We start from the raw sequence: 18,157 nt of genomic DNA on the forward strand, positions 1-18,157 counted from the left end.
CATCAGTGTAGGCTTCCTGCAGCATTTGGTTTGTCTCTGAGAAGGTTCTCAAGTTTCATGCAAATCTTAAAGCAAATGTGTCACTCTCCTAACTCTGCCATCTCTGGAGGAGAGAGGGATCTGGATGAGTGGATGGGAACTGAATTGGGACTGGCGATATGTGGCATTTGACTGTGGCTATAGTTGAGATATGGTCTGTGTGGGGTATGTGCTGGGATTGGGAGTTGAGTAGGGTGGCTAGGCTAGGTTTGTTGGCTATGAGGGGTTCATTGAAGGTGCTGTTGTGGTTGGTGTTTGTGAGGGATAGGAAGAGGGACCTCACTTCTTAGGTGTTGCACTAACACTGTGGATAGTTTTTTCAGGTGGTGTGTGGCATGGAACTCAAGTTTACAGCTGGCTTCTAGGATGATGGTCCTGAGTGCTGCTGAAACTGTTTTAATTTTGGAAACAGCTTACCAAGATGACAATGGGAGAAACTCTAGTATACAAGTTTGTTTGCTCAATTTAAAAATGGTGACATGGCAATTGATGACAAAGCTCATTCTGGACATCCATCAACTGCCTGAATCAACGAAAATTTTGAACATAATTCAAGAGCTTGTACTCACCAACCATCGAAAGACAATTTATCAAGTGTTGGAGGTTAGTGGGTTATCTTTGGTCTTGGTTCAGCAAATTTTACCAAAAGATTTTGGAATGAAAGGGTTGCTGCCAAGTTTTTTCCTTATGTTCTGCCTGGTAACCAAAAGGAAAGTAGAGTTCGAAATGCCGTGCTTCGAAACAAAAACTTGAAAGTGATCCAGATTTTCTGTCAAAGGTGGTTACTGGTGAGACATGGTGCTATGATTACAATGCAGAAATAGAGCAACAGTCAAGCCATTGGCAAATGTCCTGACCACCCCATCCAAAAAAAATGGGAAGTCAAATTGAACACCAAAACCATGCTGATTTGCTTCTTTGATGATAAGGACGTAGTTCATTCAGAGTTTGTCCCCAAATCAGACTATCAATCAAACCTTCTGTTTGGGAGTTTTAAGAAGATTGCGCAACAGTGTTAATCAAAAAGACCCAATTTGCAGCAGACAGGAAACTAGTTTTTCCACGACAATGTAGCTGCAAACACACAATCATCTCTGCTAGTTTTTGGCCAAAAATGGCATGGTTCTGTTGTCCCCACACACCTTACTCACTTTATCTTTCTCCATGCAAATTTTTCCATTGCCATGCATGAAAAGGAGCACAAAAGGATGCCGATTCGACAACATTGAAGAAGTCGAGAAAAAATGAGGGAGGAGCTGTCAGCCATTTCTAAAGATGACCACAAAAAATGTTTCAGATAGCGGAAGCACCAGTGGGACAAGTGTTTTAGTTTTAATGGAGAGTACTTAAAGGTGATAAGATTGTTTTGGAAACAACTTTAAAGCATATAGCTTTTAAAAATAATTCTGGTTTTCTTTGGGTACCCCTCGAACGTAGCTGTGTGCATGAATGCGCAACAGCTTGAAAATTGTTTTCTATTGTGTTTTTCGGTGCGCCACACACGAATTCTGTGTAGGTTAAGTGGTTACTTTCTCTTATTTTACATATAGTTGTAAAACTTGTGCCTTTAAGCTAGCTGCATAATATAACTTAATTGGATAGATGAAATAATCTACCGTATTTACTCGAATCTAAGCCACACTTTTTTTCCGGTTTCTGTAATCCAAAAAACCGCCTCCAGCTTAGAATCGAGTGCAAAGCAAGCGGAAGTTCTGAAAAATGTTGGTAGGTGCCGCCACAACTAACTTCTGCCGTCTAATATATGTAGCGCTACACTAGCATGCTTTGTGGGCACAAAGATAAATACTGGTGCCTAAACTTTTTTTTTCCCCGCCCTGAGTTTCGACCACTGCATTTTCATACATTATCCAACGAAGTAAATACAAATTCCGTATTGTTCATCTTCGAATGTAGCAGAATTTCAATGTACTACGAAAATCCGACTGGCAAGACTGTTTGCGATGTTTGTCAATATGGCCAACTCTACGTTCCGTGTTTTTTCCTACCTGTGAGAAGAGATGGTTGCTAATAGGAACCTGATGAAATGTGAATCACATGCAGTATTCTCTTCACCATAAGAATAATACGAATATAAACATTTTGCCATGTATTCTTTCGTGTTAGCAGCTATCTCATTTAAATCCTGTCTGCCTAATAAACTACGAAACTAGAGTGCGACAACAGCAAACGCGGAAGAATATACGTATCGTATCATGTTTATATTCGTATTATTCTTATGCCTAATAGTGATATAGTCAGAAATGAAGCACGGTAACTGACTGAGTAATTTCTGTGCAGAATTTGATGTACTAGAAAAGCGGCCGCAAAGATTTTCAAACGGAGAAAAATTTGCGCCTAACTCTCGTTCGGAACATGTTCTATCATACGCAGTCTATTATTTGGTTCTTGTTGATCATTATCAAAGAAAGCAGCAGTGTAAGTAACAACAAATAGTCTCTTGCCATTGTTTCGCTAATGAGACGATTGCTCTTTTTTTTTTAAGTGGCGGTAGCGCGCACAAAAGCAAGTCATGCCGCGAGAGGCGACAGGCCGTAAACACGCACTATCAGAATGAGACAAACAATGCATGACACAGTACAGTAACGCATTTTCAGCTTAGAGTGACGTATGTAAACACCTATAACAAAAAAAAGGCACTTATCAGATCAAAGCAAAATAAGCAATCGATTCAAACCAGATGAAGCATGTGAAAAAGGAAGGGTACCCATATAAATACGGACGGAGCGCCTGATGCATAGCAATGGCTACCTGGTAAAGCTTAACTGCTAAGCTTACGACTCTAACCAAACTACTGCAGATGTATCGTCTTTCATTCGACCTACATTGTGTCGAATATTACAATGGACCAACTTTGTTTCGATTTGGAGGTGCGGCCTAAAACTTTTTTCTCCCCTTGAATTTCGAGTCTCAAATTTCAGGTGTGGCTTAGATTCGGGAAATATTTTTTTCCTTTATTTCGAGTCATTTTTCAGGTGCGGCTTAGATTCGAGTGAATACGGTACTCACCAAGTAGCAGCTCACACACAGGCAGACCAGACACACACAAAACCACAAACAGCTATTTGTGAAAATAATATTTACTATGCAATGGAAGGCAGAGTAGATTCATAATACCTCATTTCAGTGGTACACAAAATTACAAAGTCTGTTGGGTTTTAACAACTTTTATTCAAGAAATCTATTAACACTCACTCGAATGAAGTCTGCAAAATGGCGCAGAATGCCAATACGCACTTCATCCACATCTTTGATAAAACCACTAAAGATAGGAACCAGGTCTCTAGTTGTTATGTGTTCACCCAAGATCTTCGCTAGTTCATGAATACTTGCTGCTGCAGTACGCCTTACCTTCCACTGGAACAAGGATAGAGTATTTTTACAGAAAAATTTAACAACATATTAACCCTTAACAACCTTTTAACCCAGATTTCAAATCAATTTTTCATAATACGCTCTTTACTTATAAACTAGTATATTCTTTGTTGAGTTATTTCTGAAACCCTGTAAGTCATATACTGTGAACTTGTTGGAAAACCTAGAACTGAATGCTGAATGAACTAGGAAGTATTTGTTAACAGTTTTGCCTCTGAGGATTAACACTTGTGGAAATCATGGAAATGTATGAACTTTAATTCCATATTAAACATGTAAGTTTAAAACTGACGTATGTGATTTTAAAACTAAATGATAAACATTTTATCACTATCTTAAAGGAAAACAAAATTCGTGCACTGACGATTTATTGATGTATGTATGTATCTATCTGAGCACAGAAGTAATAAACATTTACACAAATAATAAACTGTGGCTAACATTTACAAGGAAAATATTTGATACATAATTAAACATGAAGCATACTTCTTAAACAAAAATGAAAATAATTCCCAATACACACCCTGTAATTGGTATTCCATTTATATATAGTATTCAAAGAACTTTATTTCCTCCTCATCAGGCGGATATCTGTAACTTTCTAAAATGCTCAACAATGTAGGAAAAGGCAGATTGCTGCTTACCGTAAAGAAGAGACATTAAGCTGCAGACAGGCACAATTAAATGAAACTCACATAAAGCCTTCAGTCACAGCCTTCATCTGCAGAAGAGAAACACCATTCATACACACATGAAGGCACACCTCATGCACACATGAGTGCCAGAGTTGGCAGTCATGTGCACAAGATGTGCTTTCACATGCGCGCGCGTGCTGCTGTTTTGGAAGGAACACCCGTCTGACAATGCATGCAAGTTTTGCACTTTTAGCACTATCCTTAATACAGTCATTCAAAAAAGAACATCAGGTTCTTGGATGATTAAAGAACTGTGTGTGTTCCCAAAAGATGATGCTGACAACACACACTAGTGGGAAAACACTTGCTGAAATACGAGTTTGTGAGTTTGAAAATCAAAGCAAACATTTATAATCCTTGCAGGGCCATTGTATACAGCACACTTTTACTGTGTCTACACATAATGATGTATCTACCCTTAAACTTTCATCTTGTCACACTAAATGGGATTGATGTCCCTTTCAGGAACATTTTTTATTTAAACACAAGTTTGTGTTATTCTCAATGCTACAAAAAGGTGAAAGCAAATGGGAAAGTAACTCCATCCGGACCAGTGTCCACACACACTTTCACACTAAATGAAAATTTATTTACAAGCATTCTCAGACATTACTTACCTGCGTGTGTGATGCTAACGTTTCATATGTATTTCTAATGAGTCCCCAGTGTCTTCGTCCAAGTGTCAGAGCAACAGCTGGAATGCTGAAAGCACAATGATGGGGTATTTCACCATCAACACTCTTTGCCAGATCTGGGTGTGTCATCGACACAAAATGGTCGATCAACATTTGTGGAACTAAGTCTTGCGATATTTCCTCAAGTACAGGTGGTGGTGGTGGTGGCGGAGGTGGGGGAGGAGGTGGTGGTGGTGGTGGCGGAGGAGGTGGAGGGGGAGGAGGTGGGGCAGAAGTTGCTGTTCCCGACAGAAGACTTGGAGCTGGCACAACTGGATTAATACAAGCATAGGCGTGAACTGTAACAAACAAATGTAAAGTGTCACTAATTAGCTGGTTATGTTTCCTGCAGGTATGATTTACACTGCAATGAGTTTCATTGACAAAATAAGGAAAATTGAAAATCTGGCATTATCTAAGTCAGCACATCTACTGTGTGTCTCCACTTATTTAAATACTCACTACCACTTGTGGACTCTGGGTGAACTTTAAGGACAGCCTTTTGTGCTGAAGATGCCAGGACAGTAGAATTGTGATGTTCATCAGTGACCACAGCCACAGCAGCAGTGCCTATCTGAGCCTGCACAATTGCACCACCTCCTGTGTCCTGTTTACTGACTGGATCTATCTCACTGCTGTCTTCAACTTTTGCAGATGCCTCTAGCCTTGTTGCTAATTGGTCCAGCTCCATCTGGAACAAGTGTTGTACATTAATTTCATCAACTGTTTGAAAAACGGAAATGACTGATATTTATCTAAATTAGGAAGAAGAATCTTATTTTTCCTAATTCTTTTTAAAGGCAAGATACTGAAGACTTTGACCTAAAAATTAAAGACCAAAGCATACAGCAATTCATGTGAAATGCAAACAACTAAATACACTGCCTGACAAAAATAGTTAAGCATCCAGGAGGCACAGTTGGATGCCAATGTAATTTCAAAGATGTACACAATATTAGCAGATGTACAAATGATTGAGATACAATTTGAATTGAGAGGTAGAATGGACACCAGAGTGCATTAGTATCAGTCACGTTTAGTGTTGTTACCAGGCCTGCTGGAGTATTTAACAGGCATTAACTGTCAGACATTGAGCAAGTGTCCTTGTGTGGGACAGTGTTATCAGCACATTAAGCTGGATGGTTGGATTGAGCAATATACAGATCTGTGAGGCATCTAGATGAGACAATGCCCCGATGTTTGAGTGCATGGGAAAGTGAGGGCAGGTATACTAGTTGTCAACGTACAAGTGAACCACATCTGACCACAAATGATCACTTAATTGTGTACCTAGCCCATCATAAGCCCTTTTAACTCCACCTGCCATCTGAGAACAAATAATGGACTTCCTGCAACATTTTGTGTCATTCCACACCATTGGTCACAGACAAGCAGCAGGACTAGATGAATATCGTATTGTGTGTAAACTGCCATTACCACCACCACACAAATGAGAGTTTTGAGTGGTGCCACGGCCACGAAGCATGGATTGCTGATAAATGGTGTTGTATTGTCATCAGCAATGGAAGCTCCATTCTTCCACTGTTTTGTAGAGGCACAACAGTGTTACTCCTGGCATCATGGTGTGTTTGCATCCTCATGTGTTACCTGTGATGAGACATTATCTATGTGCCATTTTTCCAAAGGAAAATTCTTGTCTGCACATGGCACATGTCTGGTACCTGTCTACATGATACTGAGCCACTACTGTGGCCAACAAGATATCTGTCACTGCCCTGTGGGACCAGCTTGGTAAACAATTCCTTCCCAAAGCCTGTATCCAGAAAACCGCCTTTTTTTAACAAATCTCTGGGCATCCAATACTTTTTCCTTAAACAGAGGGTTCCTTAAATAGGCAGTCTGACATACGCGGAATGAGTAACCCAGAAGAGAAATTCAAGCATGTTTAGGTGATATAGGTGCTACTTAATAGCCTGCACTACGGAATGTAATTTTTTCCAGCGTAATGTAGAGAAAGAAGTTATCACTCCAGCTGGTTGATATAATTTAGAAAACTCTATCTACACTGGAAGAGGAAGATCTATTTCTAATGGTATCTGTTCCTTGCACGTCAACAGTGAAACTTAGTGCAACGGGTTGTTGTTACACCAGCAGGTCCGACCTTAGCGTACTTTCACAAGTATTTCACACATTTCACTTTTATCAGTCTGCGATAAAGGCATCATAACAAATGCCTGGAATTTTATTAATTTGTCCTTCATGTTCCAGCCTATTATCTAGAAAGCTAACAGAGCATACAGTCAATTTTTGTGGTTAGTAACAAATGTGCATGTTAATTAAGCCTGGAATGACACATTTTCAGAAATATCATGATCCTACACCATATTACTTCTGGAACAATGTCATCTTTAACAGCAACTGGTGTACTGCAGCCAGCCTTTGTGAAACAATTTAACTCAGTCCACTGTGATAACAGAATTCCAGGTAGGAACAAACGCATGCATAACCTGTAGAATGCAGAGTCGTCACTATCTCTCGAACGAAGTTGACTTCTGTGCAACTGCTACTCTACATTTGGCTTTAACGGATTGCATTATGCCCAGGTCAGAGGCGGCAGGTGACTAGCAAAGGTCAGAGGATGACACACAATGTTTACGTTTCTTAGAAATTATGTTTTTTGATGCGTACAGGGCACAGGTTTTTATATTTACACACAATAGTATTATCAATTCTTAATCTTTTTTACCCCTCTCATTTTTCTCCCTTACGATTTTGCAAGATGTTAATTAGAAAAGATCATCTTCATTAGCACTGAAAATACTTCTGGGTTCGTAAGCTTATATCGATTGGGCACTGTAAAGGTTATCAAATTGTTTCCACACTGTATGACCACAGGCCATCGCACAACACAGGACAATGTGGCCTTAGTGAAATGGAAAGAAATTGGAACCTCAGTATAATGTGTCAAGAATTATCTGAAAATTGGATTTCAATTTGCAGAGTATTTCGTGTTTATTCCTTAAAAGCAGACTTAAAATTGGGAGAAATTAGTTTTTCGGTAGAGTCACTGGGACTACAGGATGTATTCGTCATAAGCAGGTTTATTAATTCGGGGTTTTGCTGTATCAAGGCCTAGTTACAACAGTTATGGGCCAGTTTGTCTCAGGAGAGGCTACAATGGCTTTACGACACCCTTCCCAACCAAATCCGTGCTTGTATCCATACCAAAGGGGATGCAATGTCGTATGGATGAGAGTTTGAAGTATTTAATCATTGAAATAACATCACAGGCTCTCTCAACCAGTGAAGTTTAGTAGTGTTTCCTCCTAGCATTCTGGGTGCTTCACTTTTTTGCCATGCAGTGTAAAAGTGACAACATAACATTTAGATTTCGTAAGGTGCTTCAAAGGGCAAAATCCACTGATCACATAGCAGTCCTGGTACACACTGATACCCTCACATCACTGTACCAAAGCATACTGCTAGAAGAGTCCGAATAAAATGGTGCAGCCCATCTCAACTTTATCAATGAGCTGCACGTTTTTGGTTCACCTAGTGGTGTGTTAAGAGTGCTGTGGGATGGGGACTTAAAGGTATGTACCAGAAATGCAGATAAGCGAATGAACAAAAAATTATACATGACTTTTTTCCCAAGCTTATGAAATTTGATTACTACAGTCTCACATTCACACAGCATGTTACGCATCTAGTGTCACTGCAGTTTCACCATATGTAAATTAGTTAGAAACAAGTACAGCAAATGTTACTAAGGAAATGGAAAGAATGAAGATAACCAAAAGAATTTCTTTACAATATCTCGAAACAGTGTTTGTTGAGAATTACACTATTACAAGCAATGTTCGTGGTTCAGTTTAAGTCTGCCACATGATTTTTTTCTGGCACTTAGTTGGACAGTGGTTCACAGTCTACATTTAATTGAGAGTCCTGATACATCTGGTTGGAAAAAATGAGTAAAGGTCTACATCTACACAGATACTCTGCTATCCACCTTATGACATATGGTGGGGGTACCCTCTTGCACTACTAATTTCCTTTCCTGTTCCACTTGCAAATAGAATGAAGGAAGAACTACTGCGCAACGTATGTTAAACACAACAGAATAGTCTAGCACATGCTGGTTCTCTAAATTTTCCCAATAGTGGTCTTTGAAAAGAATGTTGCCTGTCCTCCAGAGATTCCCATTTGAGATCCCGCAGCATCTCAATAACCCTTATGTATTGTCTGAACCTACCAGTCACAAATCTAACAGCCCACCTCCGAACTACTTCGATGTCTTCTGTTAATCTGGCTTGGTACGGATCCAAACACACTAACAGAACTAAAGTCCATATTAACTTACACTTCTCTACATGTAGAGCTAGCTGCAATTCATCGCACCAACTAGAAATTTTGTCTAGGTCATTTGTATTCTCTTGCAGTCACTTCGACACCTTTTCATACATCACAGCATCACCAGCAAACAACCGTAGATTGCTGCCCACACTGTGTGCCAAATCATTTACGTATATAGAGAAAAATAGCAGTCGTATCTCACTTTCCTGCCGCACTCCTGACGATACCCTTGCCTCTAATGAACAGTCGCCATTGAGGACAACATACTGGGTTTTATAACTTAGTAAGTCTTCGAGCCATTCACATCATATCTGTGAACTTATCCCATATACTGTTACTTTCTTTAACAACTTGCAATGGAGCACTCTGCCAAATGTTTCTGGCAATCTACAAATATGAAATTTGCCTGTTGCCCTTCATCTACAGTCCACAGTATCAGGTGAGAAAAGAACAAGTCTAGTTTCGCATAAGCAAAGCTTTCTAAAACCATGCTGATTTGTGGACTTAAGCTTCTCTCTCTCAAGACAATTTAATATATTTCAACTGAGAATGTTTTCAAGGATTCTGCAGCAAACCAACGTAAGGGATATTGGTCTGTAATTTTATGGGCTCGTTCTTTTGCCCTTCTCATACACAGGAGTCACTGCACTTTTTCGAGTCGCCTAGGACTTTGCGCTGGGGTAGATATTCACAATAAATGAAAGCTAAGTAAGGAGCCAATGCCATAGAGTACACTGAAGAACCAAATCCGGATTCAATCCGAACCTGGTGACTTATTTGTTTTCAACACCTCCAGTTGTTCCTCTACGCAATGGATGTTTATTACTGTGTTGTCCATATGGGATTCTGAGGAAGGCAAGGGCATACCACCACTTACCTGTAACTCAGAGAGAACTTAAGAATTAAAAACTAGCATTAAATTCCATACAGCAAGGAATGTGTAAACTACTGTTTTTAACATGCCACTATTACCCACCAATGATGTCCTTTAATGTTTAGTTTCACACTGGTGCAGAAAATTTCCTATTTAAATTCTTTACATCAATGACTGTGTGATTTTAACAATTTTGCAATACGAGTGCAGCAGAAACACAGGCACATCAATAGAGCATATGTAGTGGACATGTTAAATCAGAAACTCATGGCAGAAAAGCAAACCGTTACAATTTCTTCTAAACTAAAAATGGGGACACAGCAATTGCAGAATTTGAGACTATTTGTGTGACTGTAATTAGCATTCCTCTCACAGAAAAAGGAACAGGTAAATTTAAGTGTAATTTACGAATCAGCTAGAGGAGCCAATGTTACTAAAATACTCACATCAATATCCATGTCCACAGAAAGCTCTGATGCAAAAGTACGTTGATCATCTTGAACACGAGCCTTAACAGTCACTGCAGCCGGCTTCAGTTGCTCATTGAGGCTGATGTCCAGTTCCAGCTCGGGTATAGGCATTCTCCAGTATTGAAATGTGTTGTATGGAGCAAGACCACTTTCAAGATGGATGTGATATTTGCCACGACCAATGGTGTCTTCAGTATGATTTTGATTTTTGACAACTGACATTTTAGCACCTGACTCATTTAACGTGACTGAATAAGTGTTTTCAGTAACAAGATCAATCTCTGTAGACTGGTCAGACAACTGTGTGTCCATATCATTAGATGGGCTGTCATTTGCTACATCTAACTCCTTGTTAATACTTGAAGCTACAACAGATGGAGGCTCAGGTGGCGGATCACCTGGTGGTTTGGGTGGTGGTTTTCTTGGCGAGTCTGGCATTACCTTACTATGGAGGCGCAAAGAAGGTGGTGGGGGTGGAGGGGGTGGTGGCGGTAATGATGGAGGAGGATCATCTTGTGTAAGGGTGTGAGAGACAGAACTATTGGAATGATTCTCTGCAGAAGATTGATCAGTGCTACTTTGGTGCAAAATTTTAGTTGGTTCAGAAGGTGGCTGTGGAGGAGGATCAAGTGGTGCATAGACCTGAGAGTAGTCTATCACACCTGCTGTTCTTGAAACACTGCCTGACCACCATCCTGCATTAGAATGTTCCTGCTCATTCACTCTATCAGCAAACAACCTAGAATTGTAAACCATCTATTAGAAACTATCTGTAGTATAACCAACAATAAAAAGGATTTTTTCCTACACTGACTACATTGCCCAGAACAGCAGTTATCTGAAATCTTAAATTTCTCACCTATGTACTAGCATTACACCCAAGATCAATTCACAGCTCAAAAAACTATTTTAAAAATACTACTTTCTCAGGAGAGAGAGATTTTAATATACTTACCGATTATCTTGTCCTTCTGGATTTATTATTATGATCTCACCCTGACCACTACATGCTAACCCAGTCACAGAGGGATCAGCAAACGTAGATATGAATGGTCCAAGCTGTTGAAAAGCAAGTGAGCAAACCCACCGGCTCTCATCAGTCAGGAGGCGAGCAAATGACGCAGCAAGCACAGTCTTGCGTATTGGTAGTGTGCACAGGCATGTCACCGACATGAATACTTCTGCACAGGCTTTCCGAACACCCCATACACTGTCTGCACACAGTTTCACAAACTGTGGCAACTGCAAATAAAAGGAAGTGCAAATTAGACTAGCTGTATAATATATTCCATTTCCTTTACATGTCAAACTACAGATGTTTCACATATGAAAGCATGTTAAAACAGCAAACATGAATGGGGAGGTGACATGTAAATTTAAAGTATCGTAGCTCTTCCTTACAACTGTTATACATACCATGACATTTTCTACACATTCTGTGCCCACAACAGTACAGAAGTCACTGAAGTTAGAAGCACAAGCCTTTCGCAGCTGAAAAACACTGTTTGAACACAGTGCAATGAAGCGAGGCAGCAAGAGACGTTCAGTTACATCTCGTCCAACCAAAGGAGCGATTTTTACCATCAGCTGCAAAGTAAGAGCAAGAATCCATCATCTTTTCTCATCCACAATGAAACAGGCAAGAGCCAAAAGTAAATATTCAAAACAAGTTTTACAATTACTTTCTGCTAAAACACAAATATCCATGTTAAGTTTTCTTGCAACTTAAAAATTCATAAATATCTGTAAAAGGTAATCCCAGCAAAGTGTTGCTTACACCACAATATGCTCATCAAAGCTGGCTGTGATATGACAACAACACACACATCACAGCCACTTTGACGAACACAGTGCAGCTGTTTCCAATCTGCAGAAGGCGGCTTCGAAGAGAAGTGACACCTGCCGCACCGCTCATCAAAGCTGGCTGTGATATGATGAACAACGACACATCACAACAGCTTTGTGAGCAGAGCAACTGGTTACTGCAAACTGCAGCAATGGCAATTCTGAACTGCAGAAATAACCAATGGCCCAACTCGTCAAAAATGGCTGTGATATGATCTAAATTACAACACATCACAACCAATTTGACTGGTGGGCCACAGGGATGTTTCATGTTTTTCAAATTACATGCACAGTTTACAAAGCAAATAATGCTTAAAGGTTAGTGCAGGAATCAAATGTACCATGTTTGCTAGTACTAACAAATGTCCTTTCATCATATTTCACATCAACTGGTGTAATTTTACTGGTACAGTACTCCATGAAATTTCAGAATTCAATACAGTCAATAAATATCACTATATCTAGAAGCTAGTGAAATTCTAATCTTAATATTACGTAAGTATTCTATGACAATTTTTTTTCCAATGTTGTGTGCAATACATACTGTCTGTACCATAGTCAATGCCACAAGCAGATATATATGCAACTGCATCACCTCTTTCTGCCTGATTATGTGCCTTCCAACTCGTGGTGATCTTGGGCCAAGTCCGAGCTCATCAAAGTGGCTGTGATATGCACAGACGGGACATGGCACAGCCAGGTTGACGGGCCGGCCTTGGCAAATATGTAGTCAGCTTGGAGCGCCTGTCCACTTGGTGAGTAAAGGCCAGTTTGTGCTCATCAAAGCTGGCTGTGATAGCGCCTCTCGGACATCTCTATGACAAACCAGCTTTGATGCGACAATCGGACCCACAGCTTCATCAGTTGCTTTCTTCAGTAGAGGTCCAGAAGCCATTCGATGTAATTCCTATGTAGGTGTGTAGGCTGGAGCCTCATGAAAGACAAGGTAGTGAGATGCAAGGAAACTGCAGGCAACATCTCACTACCCATGTCTTTCACAAGGACACACCCTCAGTTTCTCTGTCAAACAATTTACCACATTCTTGCATTACTTAATCAACAACTTTGAAACATTGCATTCAAGCCCATTAATTTATATTTTGGTGTAGAATAGTTATCAGAATCCAACAACGTACATATAACAATTTAGCTTCCGCAGCAGAGTTCAACTTTAAATTCAGTTTGTTTCTATACATAGAAAGTACGTAAATATTGGCAAAACAAATTTGTCTCCTTGGCTCTACTGAGGCAGATTTGGGCCTAACAGCTTCCACATCTTAAGCAAATATTCAGCCCTTAACGCAAAGTTTACAAAACCCGAACAATATGTTTACTATTACAAACAGACTGTTACATAAACCATTCTGGAGTGTAATTAGCAGTCTTCGAAAGGGAGGTAAGAAGGAAATGACAAGTATTTTGGACAGGTCAGGAAAACTGCTGGTGAAGCCTGTGGATGCCTTGGGCAGACGGAGGGAATATTTTGAAGAGTTGCTCAATGTAGGTGAAAATGCGATCAGTAATGTTTCAGATTTCGAGGTAGAATGGGATAGGAATGATGATGGAAATAGGATCACATTTGAGGAAGTGGAAAAAATGGTCAATAGATTGCAGTGCAATAAAGCGGCTGGGGTGGATGAAATAAAGTCTGAACTCATCAAATACAGTGGAATGTCAGGTCTTAAATGGCTACACAGGACAACTGAAATGGCCTGGGAGTCAGGACAGGTTCCATCAGACTGGACAAGAGCAGTAATCACACCAATCTTTAAACATGGAAACAGAAAAGATTGTAACAACTACAGAGGTATCTCTAATCAGCGTTGTGGGTAAAATCTTCTCAGGTATTGTTGAAAGGAAAGTGCGAGTATTAGTTGAGGACCAATTGGATGAAAATCAGTGTGGGTTTAGGCCTCTTAGAGGTTGTCAGGACCAGATCTTTAGCTTACAGCAAATAATGGAGAAGTGTTATGAGTGGAACAGGGAATTGTATCTATGCTTTATAGATCTAGAAAAGGCATATGACCGGGTTCCTAGGAGGAAGTTATTGTCAGTTCTACAAGATTATGGAATAGGAGGCAAACTTTTGCAAGCAATTAAATGTCTTTACATGGATAGTCAGGCAGCAGTTAGAGTTGACGGTAAATTGAGTTCATGGTTCAGAGTAGTTTCAGGGGTAAGACAAGGCTGCAACCTGTCTCCACTGTTGTTCATATTATTTACGGATCCTATGTTGAAAACAATAGACTGGCTGGGTGAGATTAAGATATGTGAACACAAAATAAGCAGTCTTGCATATGCGGATGACTTAGTTGTGATGGCAGACTCGATTGAAAGTTTGCAAAGTAACATTTCAGAGCTAGATCATAAATGTAAGGACTATGGTATGAAGATTAGCATCTCCAAAACGAAAGTAATGTCAGTGGGCCCATTCTCACTAAACTTTATTATTTCTACTGAACTAATAATCTCTACACTATCAACACAGGCAATGTTGTGGAGTTATCAATATTTACATGCTGATCCTTCCATGAGCAGTAATAGTATGTAAAAACCAAGATCTACAGTGATTTTTGGGAGGGTGCTATGCTTTGAAAGGTATGAACTTCCTCTGAACCAACAAATCAGCATTGACATGAATAACTGCACTAACACGTTACCTCAGAATTGACACACACTGATGAATTGAGCAGGTGTCTATGCCCTGAAATTGCTTAGAACCCAAGACATGCAGCAAGTTTATGCAATAGTATAACAATTTCATGTGGCGCAATGTCTTGGTGCAAGTCTTAATTTTTGGCAACTTTCATGCACATGCCTACCCCAGTATAACCAAGTGTCTATCCCGACAAACTATTGTATCATTGGAAGGGAAAGGCTCAGGTTGTATTCTATGATGTAGCAAGCAAATTTCCATTACAAGGGTAACTTCTATAAAAACACTAATCCGTACCAGTAGGGTAGAATTTTTTGTGGTTGCTTGGGAGATAGGCACACATCTTTTGAGTTGATATCCTTTCAGTGTGTACAATACAGTTTGACAGATTTACCCTACTGATAATTTGGAAGTTTTGATCAAAATTTCTTTTTGAGTGATTCTGTGTCAAGTTGTTTAGGCCGGATTTTGTTGAAATTGGATATGCATATTTACCAAATGACCGAAATAGATTTACAAATTTTTAGCTCCCAAATTTTTATACTTTGCGAGTAGGAACCTCTTAAGCGAATAGAATGCAAATGTTGGTGCAACATTTAAAAATTTTTGATTCAAGTGCAGTAATGTAGTGAATAATTGTGGCAAAGCTGTTAAACTTTGCTTTTATTCTTTGAAAGACTACAATTATCCAGGAAAGTCTCTCACGCAAACCAGTTTTGGAGTGTGTAATATTTTTTAAAGTAGCAACTGTATTATGTCATTATCACAAAAAGGATGGATTGCTGCTCACCATGTGTGAGGAGATTAGTCCAGCCAAAAGGCCTTCCAAAGTGCGCGCGCGCACGCATGCACCTACCTGTGGTCACCAATGCAGGAGAAACTGCACACAATGGGAGAAGCATTATAGGTGGTGGATGATGATGATGATGATGAGATGGATGGGGTGGAAAAAAAGGAAGGGATAGCAGGACACCTTGAGTTCCACCTGCACAATTCAGAAAAGCTTGTGTTTGTAGGAAGGATCCAAATGGCACACGCTGTGAACCAGTCACTGAATGGAATAATATTGTGATGGGTGGTTCCACTGTCTCAGTCACAGTTTATTGGTGGCCATTCACACAGACAGACATTGTGTTCACTGTTATGGTCACACACAATGTAATACAGTGGTTGCAGATTAGTTTATAGATCATATGATAGCTTTCACAGGTAGCCCCATCTTTGATGGGACAGGTGAGGCATTGACTCGAGTATGTACTAGTGGGAGATAGGATGTGTGGGGAAGGTCTTGCGTCTAGATCTATTACAGGGATAAGAGCCATGAGGCAAGGGATTGGGAGCATGGGTGGAGTAGGGCTTGGAGAAGTATTACGTAGGTTTTGTGGGTGGTAGAATACCACAGAGGGAGAGGTGGAAATCTTAGTGGGTAGGATATTCCTCATTTTACAGCACGACGCAAGGCATTTAAAAACTAGGGCACAGAATGTGATTCAGTTGCTCCAGTCCTTGGTAGTACCGAGTCAAGAGGGAAATGTTGCTTTGTGGCCAGATGGTAGAACTTCTGTAGGTGTTGGGTGGCTCAAGACAGAAAGCATGGGAGATCTGTTTCTGGACAAGGTTGGGGGTAATTTCAGCTTGTGAAGGCTTCAGTGAGATCATTGGTATAAATAGACAGCAGCTGCTCATCACTGTAGATGTAACAGCCATGGGTGGCTAGGCAGTAAGGAAGGGACTTCTTGGTATGGAATGGGTGGCAGTTGTCTAAGTGAAGTTATTGCTGGTGGTAGTAGGTAGGATGGTTGGTTTGATATGGATAGAGGTACCAATGTCACTACCTTTGGCATAGTGGCCAACATTAAAGAAGCTATCTTGCTACGTTGAGGTGGTCCAGATGAAGCAAATGAGGGAGGTGGTGCTGGAGGAATGTGGACATGGTGCCCTCACCTTGATCCAGATTAGGAGGGTGTCAATGAATAGGAACCAGGTGAGGATTTCTGATTCTGGGTGGTTAGGAATGATTCCACTATATGGTCCATGAACAGGTTTACATGGGGTAGTGCCATGTGGGTGCCCATTGCCATACCATAAATTTATTTGTACGTGATTCCTTCAAATGAAGATTTAATTGGTCATGGTGACCAGGAAGGAGTTTTGAAATCCAATGGGGACTGGGATAGGCAGCGTTCAATAAGGTTTGGGCATTAGGGATGTTCATGTAAAGGTAGGCGACACGAATAGTGATGAGCAGGACGTCATGTGGAAAAGGAACAGGGTTGTGGAGGAAACTGTTAGTCTTTTCTATAGAAGGGTAGGTTGCAGGTGTCGCACACACACGCACACAAAAGGGGGGGGGGGTCTTGTATGATCCGAAGTCATTGAGGGGGGGGGAGTGGAGATTCTGCTGGATTTCTGAAATCGTCACTTGTTGTTAGACGAATCCGATAGCTGGTGGAGTGCTTTAGTCAGGTAATCTCTGTGGTTCAGAACCACAGTGACGGAGCCTTTGTGAGCAGGTAGTATTGTACAGCTGGGATCCACTTTTAGGTGGTGTATTGCGGTTCTTTTGCAGATTTAAGGTTAGCTTGCTTATTAAAGGATTTGCAGAATGATGATGAGGCACAATTTGAGGTTAAGAAATTCTGCAGTGTTAGGAGGAAGTGACTGGCACGGTGGGACGGCAGGGGGGGGGGGTATCACGCTTGGTTGAGTGATCGGCTGGGTTAGTGTTGAGAAAGTTTCATCCAGGAAAACTCTCACAACGAAGCAGAATGCAAGTTTTTGATTGAATGGTGTCATTAAAATATATAGTCCTTGATGTTACTCTGAAGCATCTGTTTGGCAACATTTTTGTCTGCATTCACAGAATTTAGAGAATCCAATTCTTTGCTCGTGCTTGCTTCAACGAAGAATTAACATTGGTTTCATACTTTTTAGTGACATTCATTTTTGTTTCCAAACTTTACTTCCATCAATTCTGGAACTTGACACTCATGTATAGTCTTTGCTTGATCACAAAGATTGTTGCCCTTCTTTTTCCTTTGCACTGCTAGCACGCCTTTCTGACTATCTTTGTTTTAATTATTCACTCACATACAAAATTCTGCTGAGATTTGTTAAAGGACCATCTCCTTGGCATCAATGCAAGAATCTGAAATTTCTCAGAATGAGTACAATCCTGCTGCAGCTCACTAGGGTGT

General features: G+C 40.3%; 1 protein-coding gene across 4 annotated transcripts in view; it reads right to left on the reverse strand.

Annotated features, from left to right (window-relative positions):
- The window catches only part of LOC126188967 (serine/threonine-protein phosphatase 4 regulatory subunit 1-like), a 328,109-nt gene that overhangs the window by 11,440 nt on the left and 298,512 nt on the right, over positions 1–18,157 (reverse strand). For all 4 annotated transcript variants that reach the window (XM_049930729.1, XM_049930728.1, XM_049930730.1 and 1 more), the window contains 6 exons: positions 11,876–12,046; positions 11,415–11,701; positions 10,436–11,198; positions 5,264–5,492; positions 4,745–5,100; positions 3,253–3,414 (listed from right to left, as the gene is read on the reverse strand). In XM_049930729.1, coding sequence (XP_049786686.1) covers positions 3,253–3,414; positions 4,745–5,100; positions 5,264–5,492; positions 10,436–11,198; positions 11,415–11,701; positions 11,876–12,046 — 1,968 coding nt within the window. The remainder of the gene's footprint in view (positions 1–3,252; positions 3,415–4,744; positions 5,101–5,263; positions 5,493–10,435; positions 11,199–11,414; positions 11,702–11,875; positions 12,047–18,157) is intronic.

Source organism: Schistocerca cancellata, chromosome 5 (assembly GCF_023864275.1).
Source record: "Schistocerca cancellata isolate TAMUIC-IGC-003103 chromosome 5, iqSchCanc2.1, whole genome shotgun sequence".
NCBI lineage: Eukaryota > Metazoa > Arthropoda > Insecta > Orthoptera > Acrididae > Schistocerca > Schistocerca cancellata.